Genomic DNA, 16,632 nt, shown 5'->3' with positions numbered 1-16,632 from the left:
TATTAGGACTGTTGATTAATTGCAGTTAACTCACATGATTAACTCAAAAAAATGAAGTGTGATTAAAAAAACAATTGTGACGAATTGCATTGTTAAACAAAAGAATACCAATTGAAATTTATTAAATATTTTGCATGTTTTTTGCATTTTCAAATATATTGATTTCGATTACAACACAGAATACAAAGTCTACAGTGCTCACTTTATATTACTATTTTTATTACAAATAGTTGCACTGTAAAATGATAAAACAAATAATATTTTTCAACTCAGCTGATACAAGTACTGTAGTGCAATCTCTTTATCATGAAAGTGTAACTTACAAATGTAGATTTTTTTTGTTCCATAACTGCACTCAAAGCCAAAACAATGTAAAACTTTAGAGCCCTCAAGTCTACTCAGTCCTACTTGTTCAGCCAATTGCTAAAACAAACAAGCTTTTTTTTTACATTTATGGGAGATACTGCTCACTGCATCTTATTTACAATGTCACCAGAAAGTGAGAACAGGTGTTTGCATGGCAATTTTGTAGCTGGCATTGCAAAGTATCAAGTATCAGAGAGGTAGCCGTGTTAGTCTGGTTCTGTAAAAGCAGCAAAGAATCCTGTGGCACCTTATAGACTAACAGACATTTTGCAGCATAAGCTTTCGTGGGTGAATACCCACTTCGTCGGATGCAAGAGTGGAAATTTCCAGGGGCAGGTAAATATAAGCAAGCAAGAAGCAAGCTAGAGATAACGAGGTTAGATCAATCAGGGAGGATGAGGCCCTGTTCTAGCAGTTGAGGTGTGAAAACCAAGGGAGGAGAAACTGGTTCTGTAGTTGGCAAGCCATTCACAGTCTTTGTTTAATCCTAAACTGATGGTGTCAAATTTGCAAATGAACTGAAGCTCAGCAGTTTCTCTTAGAAGTCTGGTCCTAAAGTTTTTTTGCTGGAGGATGGCCACCTTAAGATCTGCTATTGTGTGGCCAGGGAGGTTGAATTGTTCTCCTACAGGTTTTTGTATATTGCCATTCCTAATATCTGATTTGTGTCCATTTATCCTTTTCCTTAGAGACTGTCCAGTTTGGCCGATGTACATAGCAGAAGGGCATTGCTGGCATATGATGGCATATATTACATTGGTGGATGTGCAGGTGAATGAACCGGTGATGGTGTGGCTGATCTGGTTAGGTCCTGTGATGGTGTTGCTGGTGTAGATATGTGGGCAGAGTTGGCATCGAGGTTTGTTGCATGAATTGGTTCCTGAGCTAGAGTTACTATGGTGCGGTGTGCAGTTACTGGTGAGAATATGCTTCAGGTTGGCAGGTTGTCTGTGGGCGAGGACTGGCCTGCCACCCAAGGCCTGTGAAAGTGTGGGATCATTGTCCAGGATGGGTTGTAGATCCCTGATGATGCGTTGGAGGGGCTTTAGCTGGGGACTGTATGTGATGGCCAGTGGAGTCCTGTTGGTTTCTTTCTTCGGTTTGTCTTGCAGTAGGAGGCTTCTGGGTACACGTCTGGCTCTGTTGATCTGTTTCCTTATTTCCTCGTGCGGGTACTGTAGTTTTGAGAATGCTTGGTGGAGATTTTCTAGGTGTTGGTCTCTGTCTGTGGGGTTAGAGCAGATAGGGTTGTACCTCAGTGCTTGGCTGTAGACAATGGATCTTGTGGTGTGTCCGGGATGGAAGCTGGAGGCATGAAGGTAGGCATAGCGGTCGGTAGGTTTTCGGTATAGGGTGGTGTTAATGTGACCATCACTTATTAGCACCATGGTGTCTAGGAAGTTGACCTCCCGTGTAGATTGGTCCAGGCTGAAGTTGATGGAGGGGTAGAAGCTGGTGAAATCGTGGTGGAATTTTTCAGAGTCTCCTTCCCATGGGTCCAGATGATGAAGATGTCATCAATGTAGCGTAGGTAGAGAAGGGGTGTGAGTGGACGGGAGCTGAGGAAGCGTTGTTCCAGGTCAGCCATAAAAATATTGGCATATTGTGGGGCCATGAGGGTGCCCATAGCGGTGCCACTGATCTGGAGATATATATTGTCATCAAATTTGAAATAGTTGTGTGTGAGGATAAAGGCACAGAGCTCAGCAACCAGTTGTGCTGTGGCATCATCAGGGATACTGTTCCTGACAGATTGTATTCCATCAGTGTGTGGGATGTTTGTGTAGAGAGCCTCTACATCCATGGTGGCTAGGATGGTGTTTTCTGGAAGGTCACCAATGCATTGTAGTTTCCTCAGTAAATCAGTGGTGTCACTGTAGCATAGGGTCTGAGCAGAGAGTCTACATATCCAGACAGTCCTTCAGTGAGAGTTCCAATGCCCGAGATGATGGGGCGTCCAGGATTTCCGGGTTTCTGGATCTTGGGTAGTAGATAGAATAACCCTGGTCGGGGCTCTAAGGGTATGTTGATTTGTTCTGGTGTTAGTGTGGGGAGTGTCCTGAGTAGATGGTGCAGTTTCTCAGGGCTGGTCCACACTAAGAAGCGGGGTCGAACTAGGGTACGCAAATTCAGCTACGTGAATAGTGTAGCTGAATTCGAAGTACCCTAGTTCGAACTACTCACCCGTCCAGACGCCGCGGAATCGAAGTCTGGCGCTCCAAGGTCGACTCCGCCACCGCCGTTTGCAGTGGTGGAGTACCGGAGTCGACCGCGGCGCTTCCGGAGTTCGAACTATCGCATCCAGATTAGACGCGATAGTTCGAACTCCGATAAGTCGAACTCACCGCGTCGACCCGGCAGGTAAGTGTAGACTAGCCCTTAGTGTATTCCTCAGTGGGATCTGAGGGAAGTAGCCTGTAAAATTTGGTATTGGAGAGTTGTCTGGAGGCCTCCTTTTGATAGTCAGACCTGTTCATGATGACAACAGCACCTCCTTTATCAGCCTCTTTGATTATCATGTCAGGATGGTTTCTGAGGCTGTGGATGGCATTGCGTTCTGCATGACTTAGGTTGTGAGGCAAGCGATGTTGTTTTTCCACAATTTCTGCCTGTGCACGTCGGCGGAAGCATTCAATGTATAGGTCCAGACTGTCATTTCGACCCTCAGGAGGAGTCCATGTGGAGTTCTTCTTCTTGTGCTGTTGGTGGGAGGGTGACTGTGTATCAGTGCGCTGTTCAGTGTTGTCCTGAAAGTATTCTTTGAGTCGGAGACGGTGAAAGTAGGCTTTCTGATTGCCGCAGAACTGTATCATGTTGGTGGGGGTGGCAGGGCAGAAGGAAAGTCCCCGAGATAGGACAGACTGTTCTTCTGGGATGAGTGTGTGGTTGGATAGATTGACGATATTGCTGGGTGGGTTAGGGGTACTACGGTTGTGGCCCCATGTGGCAGGTAGGAGTTTAGACAGCTTACAGTCCTTTTTCCTTTGTAGAGAGGTGAAGTGAGTAATGTAGATCTCCTGTTTTATTTTAGTGAAGTCCGTTTGTATGGAAGTTTGGTTATAGATGAGAGTCTCCAGGTCGGAGAGCTCTTTTTTGATGTTTTCCTGTTTGCTGTCTAGGATGCTGATCAGGTGGTTCCTCAGTTTCTTTGACAGAGTATGGCATAATCTCTCACTGTGGTCTGTGTAGTATGTAGATAGCAGTGGATTTTTTACCTTTAGTCCTGAGGCATCCTATACAGCAAACAGGTGGTGCCTCAGTTTCTTGCACAAATACAGACGGATATCATCTTCCTTTCCAAATGCAAACAGATAGACATCATATCTAATGGACTAAAGGTAAAAAATTACATTTGTGACTGAACTCCTTCAGAGAGAGCTGTATGTCTCCTCTTTTGTTTTACCTGCATTCTGCCATATATTTCATATTCTACCCATCTCAGATGATGACCCAGGACATGTTTCTTTTAAGAACACTTTCACAGCAGATTTGACAAAACACAAAGAAGATACCAATGTGTGATTTAAAAGAATAGATACAGCACTTGACCCAAGGTTTAAGAATCTGAAGTGCCTTCCAAAATCTCAGAGGGACGAGGTGTGAGGAATGTTTTCAGATGTCTTAAGAGAGCAACACTTTAATGAGGAAACTACAGAATCCAAACCACCAAAAAAGAAAATCAACCTTCTGCTGGTGGCATCTGAGTCAAATGATGAAAATGAACATTTGTTGGTATGCTCTATTTTGGATCGTTATTGAGTAGAACCCGTCATCAGCATGGACGCATGTCCCCTGGAATGGTGGTTGCAGCATGAAGGGGCATATGAAGTACATCTGCACATAAATATTGTGACAGACCGAGACCAGTACAGGAGTCTGGTAGAGGGCAAATATACTGGTCACTGGATGAGTAGTTTTCTGTTCCCTGAGTGACCAGAGCAGAGGCTGCACTAGAGTAATCAGGAACCTGCTAGAGCCAATTAAGGCAGGCAGGCTGATTACAGCACCTGCAGCCAATCAAGGCAGGCTAATCAGGGCACCTGGGTTTAAAAAGGAGCTCACTCCAGTCAGGTGGGGGGGAGCCAGAGGAGAGGGAGTGCGTGTGAGGAGCTGGGAGCAAGAGGCACCAGGATCTCAGAGTGAGAGGGTGTGCTGCTGGAGGACTAAGGAGTACAACTGTTATCAGACACCAGGAGGAAGGTCCTGTGGTGAGGATAAAGAAGGTGTTTGGAGGAAGCCATGGGGAAGTAGCCCAGGGAGTTGTAGCTGTCATGCAGCTGTTACAGGAGGCACTATAGACAGCTGCAATCCACAGGGCCCTGGGCTGGAACCCGGAGTAGAGGGTGGGCCCGGGTTCCCCCCAAACCTGCCAACTCATGATCAGACACAGGAGGAGTTGACCCAGACTGTGGGGAAGATCACTGAGGTGAGCAAATCTGCCAACAAGCGCAGGACCCACCAAGGTAGAGGAGGAACTTTGTCACAATATCTTGCGATGCTGCCTACAAAAGAGCCATGCAAATGCCTGTTCTCACTTTCAGGTGACATTGTAAACAAGACGTGGGCAGCATTATCTCCTGCAAATTGTAACCAAACTTGTTTGTCTGAGTGACTGGCTGAAGTAGGACTGAGTGGACTTGTAGGTTCTAAAGTTTTATATTGTTTTATTGTGCCACACACCAGGCAATAATCTGCTATACATTATCTTAACATACATGCCCCAAAAGACTTGGAGGCAGATTTTGACGTTTAATTCCATCAGTGTAAACCCATTGAAACTGTTTCTGATCACACTCATGGTTTACACAAGTACAATTTCATCGGTCAAAGTTTTTTTCCCCTTTTGATGCTAGTAAAAAGGTATATTTAAACTGAGGTTAGGTACATACCCCAGTATAAACCTGTTGTGACTGAGAGGAGAATGCAAACCATCAACCTCATTGAAGTTACTCTGGATTGACAGTGTTCTGAAAGGAGAATTGGAGCAAAATAGTGTCGGTCCTGATTCATATCAGACAGACAGAGGGATGTATGTGTCGAGAGATAGTGGACAAGTCATGATAGATAGATAGATTAGATATCAGTTTGACTTGATTTAAAGTATCAAACTAATATGCAGTTTTTCTTTTTAATTCTCAAGTTGAATTATACTGAAGAAGAAAATGAGAAAAAACACCTCTGTGATTGAGTTTGTCATACTGGGCTTCTCTGATTACCCAGACATGAATCCTGGTTTGTTCATGGTTTTTCTATGTATTTACATCATCACAGTGCTGGGCAACATCCTCATCATTATCATCATAAGTGTGGATCCTGTTCTTCACACTCCTATGTATTTCTTCCTCAGGACCTTGTCTTTCCTGGAGATCTGTTACACATCAGTGACTCTACCCAAGATACTAGCCAACTTGGTCTCAGAGAGTAAAACCATGTCCTTTGCCAGTTGTGCTGTACAGATGTATTTCCATCTATTCTTCGGTGTTACTGAATGCTTTCTGCTTGCTTGTATGGCCTATGACCGCTACAGTGCCATATGCAAACCATTGCACTACACTGCCATCATGAATAAGAGGGTTTGCATCCAGCTGACAGGTGCCTCATCTATCTGTGGCACCTTGGCGGCCATGGGGCACACAACTTTTGTCTTCACACTTCCTTTTTGTGGATCCAATGTAATCAATCACTTATTTTGTGAAATCCAACCAGTGCTGAAGCTGGTGTGTGGGGACACCTTTTGGATTGAGATCCTGATAATTTTGGGTGCTGCCTTCATCCTCATACTGCCTTTCATGCTGATCCTGGTGTCCTACATCTATATCATCTCCACCATCCTGAAAATTAGGTCCACTGAAGGCAGGCGCAGAGCCTTCTCCACCTGCTCCTCACACCTCATCGTGGTAACATTGTTCTATGGGCCGGGCCTTATCATGTATCTGCATCCCAAGTCCAGTTTCTCCCCAGATGTGAACAAGTTACTCTCTGTGTTCTACTCAGTGGTGACTCCGATCTTGAACCCCATTATCTACAGCTTCAGGAATAAGGAGATGAAAAGTGCTTTGAGAAAAATAAGGATGAAGATATTTCATTCAGAAACATAGATAATTTCCCTTTAGCTGGGTTATGCCCTCTCAAGAGACTCTACAGCATGGAAGATACATCTCAACATTATGAGGAAATTTATCTAATCAAATGTAGTGCTGGAAAACTTTTTTTGAAGTTTGTATTTCAATTATTTTTTGTAATTAAAATTATGAATTTTCAGCAAAAGAAATGAGGATTTTTTTCAATCCTCTTCTGTCCTAAAAATCTGTGACTATTTAGAAAAGAAAAGAAAAGAAAATTACACTGCCCCTCTTTGAATTTTTTGACCAGTTCTTATTCTAGTGTATCTATATTTTGTAGAAAAATCTCTCATATTTAAATTAGAGTTGGCTGAAATTTCTAAATTCCTCAAAGATTTCTCTTCACTAGAGTCAAAGAAAAAAACATGTATTGGGTGGAGGAGCTTGAAAATGCTTTGCTATTATTTTTTCAGCTTCAATAGAAGTATTTAAGTATTTAAAACATGGCTACCCCTCTGATATTTATAATTAGATTGCACATGGTATATCTGAGGTCTAGGAGGAAATGTGCATTGCTGGTGAACTCCTATATATCATTCTTTGGTCCTGGGACACGTAAAACCATTAATCACAACATCTATTTTTCACCAGGAATTCATTGTTCATCAGGGATACATACAGTGTGATTAATATGTCTCCTTCTCACCAGGCCTAAATTTTAGGCACATTGAAAATCACTGTGATTCACAAAGCCTGGGTTTGGGGCCTAGCTTCCCTGTAGAATGAGAGGAGGGAGATAGACTCCAAACAATGGGCTCCACAAAAGCCAGGATAAACTAGCTAGTGGGAGATGCTGAGTTGAGGCATGTGGGCTAAGCCCTGACCCTCCACAGGAGTGCAGTGCCTAGGTCCAGACTGACGTGAAGTGCCTATCTCCGCTTGTGATGTCCAGAAAGGAACTGTCTTCTGGAGGTAGGTTCCTGAGGGGTTTCTTGCAAGAAACAATGGAGGAGGAGTTGGGTGCAATAGCAGCTTCCCTCTAACTTTTAGCTTAGAGGCTTTGGTACACATCTGGGAGGTGGGAGACCCCCATTCAGTTCCCCACCTATCCGATGAGGAGAAGGGATTTGTAGAGGGGGGTTCCACCTCCCAGATGAGTGCCTTAACAACTGAGCTCTGGGATATTTTAAGGGGAGGGGAACTTGAACAGGGGATGTCCCATACCCCATCTGGGTGTCCTAACTGTAGGTACCCTCTACTAAAGGGGTGTCTGACCTGGTTTGGGATTGTTACAGTTGGGAAAATCCTGAGTGCTGCAATCCAGCCTTGGAGACTACAACTCCCAAGATGCCTTGGGAAAAAAAGACATTTCTGCTTCAAAGGGATGCAGGGAGACCATGCAGTGAGTGCCATCTTGGTGGGGAGCTGAGATCCTACCAGGGGTGTGTGTGCGGAGATTTCTTTATGAAGCTCTTTGCAAGCCAGGACTGCTGCAAGAAAGCCAGAAGCTGCTTTTGAGAGTCTGCTGGGACTTTGGCCTAGCCAGGAGCCAGGGCAGCTAGTGTTGGGCTTCGCTGGAGCCAGTGCAGAGAATGTTGCTGTACCCAGAACTGACTGAAGTGGGTCTGCAGTGAAGAGTGTGTGAGCAGGGTTGTAAACATCGGGTTTTGGACCAGAACTCGTGGTAGAAAAGGGACACTGGCGGCTCCAGTAACCAGTGCTGACCAGGCCACTGAAAGTCCAGTCGGCAGCGCAGCAGGATAAGGCGGGCTCCCTGCGTGCCCTAGCTCTGCATGGTCCCATGGAAGCAGCAGCATGTCCCCCCTCTGGCTCCTAGGCTATGGGGTAGCCAGGGAGCTCTGTGAGCTGCCCCTGCTCCGAGCTCCAGCTCCCCAGCTCCCATTGTCCAGGAACCACAGCCAATGGGAGATGTGGGGGTGGTGCCTGCAGATGCTGCATCGCGTTGAGCTGCCTGGCTGCGTATCACCCTAGGAGATGGTAGGAGGACATGCCACTGCTTCCGGGAGACATTTGAGGTAAGTCTTCACCTCCAACTGCACCCCAACTCCCTACCTCATCCCTGAGCCACCTCTTGCACCTCAAACCCCTCATCACCAGCCCCACTCCAGAGCCTGCACCCCCATCTGGAGCCCTAATCCCATCCTGCACTCCCACCCCCAGGCACAGCCCAGATCTCCATCCCACACTCGGAACCCCTCATTTCAGGCCCCACCCCAGAGCCTGTACCCCCAGCCGGAACCCTCCCTCCCTCCCACACTCTGAATCACTTGGGTCCAGCCCATACCCCCCTCCTGCACCCCAATCCCCTCATCCTCAGCCCCACCGCAGAGCCTGTACACCCATCCAGAGCCCTCATTGCCTGCCTCAGCCGAACCCTGTGCCCCAGCCCGGTGAAATTGAATGAGTCAGGGAAGGTGCGGGAGATGGAGTGAGTGGGGTGGGACCTCAGAGAAGGGTGGGGCTGGGGTTGGGCCAAAACTGTTCGATTTTCTGTAATCAGAAATTTGGCAACCCTAAATTTGAGTTACCACCACCTTTGTTGTTTGGGAAAGTTCTTGCAAGGGATTTGGGGACAGCAATGAGACTGTAAGGGGTTGTCTGAGTCTGGAAAGAGATGAAGAGGTCTTATCATCCATCCAGGATCCAGGGTTATTGATCTCTGGTTGTAAACATTCCCTCCTTCAGAGGGCTTATGAAGCATTTAATGACCTAAATGTCCTATCTTGGGGACTCTCCTTCTGCCCTGCCACACCCACCAACATGATACAGTTCTGCGGCGATCTGGAAGCCTACTTTCGCCGTCTCCGACTCAAAGAATACTTTCAGGACAACACTGAACAGCGCACTGATACACAGTCACCCTCCCACCAACAGCACAAGAAGAAGAACTCCACATGGACTCCTTCTGAGGGTCGAAATGACAGTCTGGACCTATACATTGATTGCTTCCGCCGACGTGCACAGGCAGAAATTGTGGAAAAACAACATCGCTTGCCTCACAACCTAAGTCATGCAGAGCGCAATGCCATCCACAGCCTCAGAAACCATCCTGACATTATAATCAAAGAGGCTGATAAAGGAGGTGCTGTTGTCATCATGAACAGGTCTGACTACCAAAAGGAGGCCGCCAGACAACTCTCCAATACCAAATTTTACAGGCTACTTCCCTCAGATCCCACTGAGGAATACACTAAGAAACTGCACCATCTACTCAGGACACTCTCCACACTAACACCAGAACAAATCAACATACCCTTAGAGCCCCGACCAGGGTTATTCTATCTACTACCTAAGATCCACAAACCCGGAAATCCTGGACGCCCCATCATCTTGGGCATTGGAACTCTCACTGAAGGACTGTCTGGATATGTAGACCTAAAGTTAGGAGCTCTCTGCTGCTTGTCAACTGGGCTGGATGGGTTTATTGGACCAGCAAAATGTTGTCTCCAGGTTCAACATCTTCTAGCAGGCCCATGCAAGTGTCTAGAACTCTGACATTGAGAGGAGGGCACATTCCGGGGTGGGGAAACTGGTGCTGGTGCAAATGTAAGCTGGTTAAATTTCATTCACGGCTGTACACTGTATTTATTAATTGATTTATTGAAGTGCCACCTGCTGATTTAAATTGGTTGTGACATTTTTAATTATTCTCAATCTGTTATATCACATTTTCTTAAATTGTTAAATAAAGGTGTGTTTGTTCTAATCTAAGTTTCTATCGGGTGTTTATAATCAGTGCCTTGAGTAAGACCCATTGCATAGATTAGCTCAGGCTTATTCCTGGAGATTCCCAAGGTATGTCATTGAGTGGATGCAGGACCCAGTCCTGTGGAGGAACCACCAAGATTCCATCTTCGCTGGTTTGTGGGTTTCACTGAGCCTTATATACAACATTGTCTTGGAACTAAACAACATTTTTATTTAAAAAATAGAGCAACATAAAATTAAGACAGCTCACATTAAATGCATTAAAACTAGCTAATTGTTAGATCTCAAAATGTAACTGTAAACAGGGAATCATCACTGAGTGGGAATGTGTCTAGCGAGGTCCTATAGGTATCAGTACTTAGCCTTTCACTTCTCAACATTTTCATCAATTATCTGGATTCCATTTGTAGGTGACACAAAAGTTAAGGCTGTAGAAAATAACGGAGCAGTTAGGTCACTGATTCTGAGAGATCTGAATCGCTTGGTTAACTGTGAACAAGCATACTATTGGCTTTTTAATCCAGCTACATGTAAGTGTATGCATCTAGGAAGAATGAATGCAGGCCATACTTACAGCATGGGAGACTCTATCCTGGGAAACAGTGACTCTGGAAAACATTTGAGGGTTGTAGTAGAAAATCAGGTGAACATGAGCTTTCAGTGCAATGCTTTGGGCCAAACAGCTAATTCCATCCTGTGATGCATAAAGAGGGGAATCTCGAGCAGGATTAGAGGGGTTATTTCACCACTGTATTCGCTACAGGTGTAGAAAAGGAAAATTAAGAGGTGACTTGATTACAGTGTATAAGTATCTACAGAGAGAACACATATTTTAATAATGGGCTCTTCAATTTAGGAGAAAAAGATATAACATGATGGAATGGCTGAAAGTTAAAGCTAGACAAATTCAGACCAGAAGTAGGGCATACACTCTCCATTGGAACAATTAACCAAGGGTCATGGTGGATTCTCCCTCACTGACAATTTTTAAATCAAGATTGGATGTTTTTCGAAAAGATCTGTTCTAAGAATTATTTTGGGGAAGTTCTGTGGACTGTGGTATACAGGAAGTCAGATGAGGTGATCACAACAGTCCCTTCTGTCCTTGGAATCTATGAATCCAGATGCCTAGAGAGAGGCCACAGTGCTCATGCCGAGAGCCTTACAAGCAGGTATCAAGGATATATTGACATCAAGAAACAGAGCTGCCTATAAGGCTTTGTGAACACCAGTGGTAGCGAAATCTGGGATTTGGGCACCTAAAGTGGCATTTAGGCACCAACCTCTCTTTGTGAATTTAACCCTAACCCTTCCTCACAATGGGAGTCGTGGGGTAATGTTTCTATTGACTTGCATTAAAGGACATATTTTCAAAGGATTCTGGTCATTCAAGTGCCTAACTCTGAGTCAAGTCAATAGGAATTAAGAATGTACATATCTTGATAAACATGGGCCTGGCTGCCTAAGTCACTTTCAGAAATGGTACTTAAGCTTGTAAATCACTTAGATGTTTACAAAATTATTTAGATTAGATTGATTAGAAAATTTTACACTTGATTAATTAGGAACAGGTTCTGGCAATCTTTTCACACTGAAAATAATGGGGCTTTTGTAGATAAAGGTGCTATTAATTGTTTTTAAGAATCTTCCCTTTGACTTTGTGAAGTTATCATTTGTCAAAGGTAGCCTGGGCTCAGTCCTGTAGTTGTGATGTGATGGAACGATCCTGCCATTTCCCTTGGGTGGGAATTGTTTGCACTCAATGGCATTTGGCCGGAGGCATCCTGCATTTGGACCAAACTATGAGGCCCTTGCTTGGTTATGAGAGGTGGAATTTCGAAAGGTGCCCACAGGACTTAGAACTTTAACACACAACCAAAGATGCAAATATTCTGTGCCAAAGTGTACTCCTATTGAAGTCAACTATTTGGTATTGATTTTAACGGGAGGAAGACACTGCCTGAATAGCTATGATACGTCTTCATACAATGGGGATTTGAGGTGAATCAAAGACCAGGTCCCCAGGGTTTCCAAAGAAGCTGTTAAATTTTCCCATTTCTTCTGATACTGAATTTGCTGTTGATCACAGAAAGGAGATGAACATGGCCTATGGAGGAGGTGAGAAATTTTTTGTTTTAACTATATTTCCTTTGGATTCTTCTAAATGTGCTGAATCTAGATGAGTCTCCTTAAATTCCCATTATTTCTTGAACTGAAATGTGCTCTGTTTTAAAGTTCCAAGCACAGATATTCAACTGAGTGCAGAAAATGCTGATTTGATTAAATCAAAACCTTTTACATTGCAACATATTGATTCTGTCTAAATTTGGATAGGACATTATCAGAAAGTTTTGTCTATTTTATTCAATTCAAAATGATTACATGGAAGATATCATTCAAACGTACAAAAATGAAATATTGTTAGATGATTGAAATGAAACATTTCATCATGTATTCATAAGATTCCAACAAAATACTTTTGGAATATATAATTTTCTATAATAAAATCAGATATTTTGCCTTTTCATCCTGGTTTGTGATTAAATGAAATTTTGAAATCTTTGTATTTACCATGGGGCATATACATTCTGGTTTTTGATCAAACATAGTTAATAATACGAAAAAGGAAATTAATTCCTCAGCTCTGATCTCACTTAACTGAGTTTACACTGATGGAACCATGTGGACTTCCAGGAACTGACTGTGTACGTCAGATAGGGTTGATGTTTAGCTACCATAGCTTTCCTCCTGTTTTTTACTGGCATGACTCCATTAATTGCAATGAGTTTCACAGGGGTGCCCTAAATAACTGTAATTTGACAGGTTTCAGTGTAGGAGCCGTGTTAGTCTGTATCCGCAAAAAGAACAGGATTACTTGTGGCACCTTAGAGACTAACACATTTATTTGAGCATAAGCTTTCATGGGCTACAGCTCACTTCTTCGGATGCAATTTGACAAAGAGACTTAGGAGACTGTCAATATATTTATTCAATAATAATTCATTGTTGGACTTTTGGTGAAGACTCAGGGTGCAATTTTAGTGAGGAGCAGGTCTCAAATATAAATGAAATGAAAAATTGCAATCAATAAAAACTGATTCCTATCTTTATACACATTCAAGAGGACAATAATTTTTACACTCATGATCTAGATGGTTTACACAGGGAGAGACATGTGTTCTCATCTTCCTTACCATTTGGCTCCAGTGAAGCTACTCCTGATTTATCAGAATATAATTAAGCTTAGAAAAGGGACAACTAATGGGGGAAATGTTAGACTTCTATCAAATCATGAATGGTGTGGAGAAAATGAAAAGGGAAGCCTTATTTACTCATTTGCATAACACACAAACCAGGGATAACTTAATGAAATCAATAAGCAGCATGTTTCAGACAAGCATAAGGAATTATTTCTTCATATGTACACAGTGATCGCATGGAACTTATTGCCAGGGATGATGTGAAGACCAAAAGTATAACTGGATTAAAAAAAGAACTAGATAAGTTCATGGAGGATACGTCCATCAATAGCTATTATCGAAGATAGCCAAGGACACAACCCCATACTCTGGGGCTACGTCTACACTACCCGCCGTATCGGCGGGTAGCGATCGATTTTTCAGGGATCGATATATCGCGTCTCATCTAGACGCGATATATCGATTCCCGAACGCGCTTATATCGATTCCGGAACTCCACCACCGCGAACGGCGGTGGCGGCGTCGATATGGAGAGCCCCGGAGATCGATCCCGCGCCGTGAGGACGGGTAAGTTATCGATATAAGATACTTCGACTTCAGCTACGTTATTCACGTAGCTGAAGTTGCGTATCTTATATCGATTTTTCCCCTTAGTGTAGACCAGCCCTGGGTGTCCCTAAGTTTCTAACTATCGGAAGCTGGGACTGATTGAGAGGGGATGGATCACTCATTAAGGGCTCTGTACTTGTTAATCTCCTTTGAATCATCTTACAGCTTCCACTGTCAGAAGACAAGATACTGGGCTAGATGGACCATTGATTTGACTCTGGTTGAGCACCCTTACTTTCTGAAGTAAAAATAGAATTGGTGAAATGAAGAGGATTATCAAGTTTTATGATATGAGGAAAAAGGGAAAGTTAATGGGTAGATAAAGTGAGGCACAAACAGAGGTGGAGGGATGAAGAAAGAGAGGACAAAGTAAATCAGATCAGGATTAGTGGCACTGAAGTCAATGGACTGTTATCAGTTTCGTGGAGAAGAGAGGAGAAACAGGCCATTAGATTATATGTGTGTGTGTGTGTGTGTGTGTGTGCTACTGAGTAGCACAGTGAATAGCATAACCTCCACATGTGCTTTTCATATAGAGAGTTGGAATTGCCATGCAGTGAAATTACGATAAACCTGTCCATATGCTCAGTTGAAGTATATTGGTGTATCTTCCCAGATTGTGCCACATTCCTGTTGAGAATCAAATAAACGGTAATATATTATTTTAACATATATGTTCCAAGAAACTTGAGTGCAGTTTTTGAAATTACTTACACCAGTGTAACTCTATTGAACCTGATTCTGGTTGTACCTCTGTTTTATATAAGCATAAGGTCATTGATCCAAGTATTTTTTTCTTCCGATGTTAGTATAGAACAGGTGCATTTCCACTGCGTTTATTAACATACACTAATATAAAGCCAGCGATACTGAGGAAAGAATGGAAACCATTGACTTCAGTGAAGTTACTTGGATTTACTGTGTTGTGATAAGAGAATTGGTCCAAAATGGTGTCAGTCCTGATTCATATCAGACAAGCAGAGGTATGGTTCCATGGACAGAAAGGTGAAAGAACATAGATTAATAGATAAATAAATTTAATTCACTATACCAAACTAATATGTAGTTTTTCTTTTTATTTCTCAAGATGATGTATGTTGATCAAGGAAAAAATGGGAAATAAGACCTCCGTGACTGAGTTTGTCATACTTGGCTTCTCTAACCACACAGACGGGAATATCATTCTGTTTGTGGTGTTTCTATGCATATACATCTTCACAATGCTGGGCAACATCCTCATAATCATTGCCATAAGTGTCGATCCAGCCCTTCACACCCCCATGTATTTCTTTCTCAGGAACTTGTCCTTCCTGGAGATCTGCTACACCTCAGTCACTCTGCCCAAGATGCTGACCAACCTCCTCTCAGAAGACAAAACCATCTCCTTTGCTGGTTGTGCTGTACAAATGTATTTCTTTCTATTCTTTGGTGGAACAGAGTGCTTCCTCCTAGCTGCTATGGCCTATGACCGCTACTGTGCCATATGCAACCCACTGCGCTACACCGCCATCATGAATAAGAGGGTTTGCATCCAGCTCTCTAGTGGCGCATGGATCTGTGGCATGCTGGTGGGCCTGGAGCACACAATCTTTATTTTCACACTTCCTTTTTGTGGACCCAATGTTATCAACCACTTCTTGTGTGAGATCCAGCCACTGCTGAAGCTGGTGTGCGGGGACACCTACTGGAATGAGATCCAGATCATCGTGGGTGCTGCTATCATCCTCATTCTGCCATTGTTGCTGATCCTGGTCTCCTACACCTTTGTCATCTCCGCCATCCTGCAAATTAGCTCTGCCGAAGGCAGGTGCAAAATATTTTCCACCTGCTCCTCACACCTCATTGTGGTGACCTTGTTCTATGGGATGGCCCTTATCATGTATGTGCGCCCCAAGTCCAGCTTTTCTCCAGATGTGAACAAGTTACTCTCTCTGTTCTACTCAGTGGTGACTCCGATCTTGAACCCCATTATCTACAGCCTCAGGAACAAGGAGGTGAAAGATGCCTTGAGGAAAACAGGGATGAAGATGTTCCATCCACAAAAATAGACATGTTTCCTCCAACTGGATTATTCCCTGGGGAACATCTCCGCTCTCAAGAGACTCTACAATGCTAAAGAGACCAAGAGACAGCTCAGCACTAAATAGCAAGTTATCACATCGAATGTAGTGTTGGTCTACTTTTTCTGAAATTTGTATTTCAATGAAATTTTTTCATTAAGATTTTGAATTTCAACAAATAAATCTGTGAATCTTGTAGAAAACAAAAATAAAAAAATAAAAAATATAAAAAATGAAATTACATTGCTGCCTTCTCCCATTGTTTCACCAGTTCTAATTGATGTATATCTGCAGTTCATAGACACTCCCCCATAGAAATTTTAATTAGAGTTGGTTGAAATTTTCTGAGTTTCCCAAATATTTCTCCTCCCAAAAGTTAATGACAGAAATAGGTAGAGGAACTGGGAAATGTTTTGCAATTCTCTTTGCCCTTAGTAGATTAGTTCATATTTTTAGAACTTTCTATTAAATTTCAAAAATGCTTACCAAGGAATTTCAGATATCTCAAAAAGAATGTCAGTAATAACGTTCTCCCATTTGTCAATCTTTTCTAATTCAGCAACATCTCAGTTCTAGACCAGAATATCCTTAAACATAAGATTGCAC

At 43.2% G+C, this 16,632-nt stretch overlaps 1 protein-coding gene across 1 annotated transcript; it reads left to right on the top strand.

Annotated features, from left to right (window-relative positions):
• Positions 1 to 5,528: 5,528 nt before the first annotated feature.
• Positions 5,529 to 16,014, top strand: LOC123347428. Its single transcript, XM_044984846.1, has 3 exons — positions 5,529 to 6,447; positions 10,568 to 10,687; positions 15,062 to 16,014. Exons 1-3 carry the CDS (start codon positions 5,529 to 5,531, stop codon positions 16,012 to 16,014), a joined length of 1,992 nt encoding a protein of 663 aa, XP_044840781.1.
• Positions 16,015 to 16,632: the final 618 nt, after the last annotated feature.

Source organism: Mauremys mutica, chromosome 13 (genome assembly GCF_020497125.1).
Source record: "Mauremys mutica isolate MM-2020 ecotype Southern chromosome 13, ASM2049712v1, whole genome shotgun sequence".
NCBI lineage: Eukaryota > Metazoa > Chordata > Testudines > Geoemydidae > Mauremys > Mauremys mutica.
This window is presented reverse-complemented; position numbering and strand designations above follow the sequence as displayed.

Bases quoted from the DNA above. Each gene is read 5' to 3' on its own strand.
- LOC123347428 (XM_044984846.1), top strand. From the start codon at position 5,529: ATGAGAAAAAACACCTCTGTGATTGAGTTTGTCATACTGGGCTTCTCT. The intron at 6,448-10,567 runs TTCATTCAGAAA...TTCCATTTGTAG, and splicing joins AAAAATAAGGATGAAGATAT to GTGACACAAAAGTTAAGGCT. The intron at 10,688-15,061 runs GTAAGTGTATGC...CAAGATGATGTA, and splicing joins GCTTTTTAATCCAGCTACAT to TGTTGATCAAGGAAAAAATG.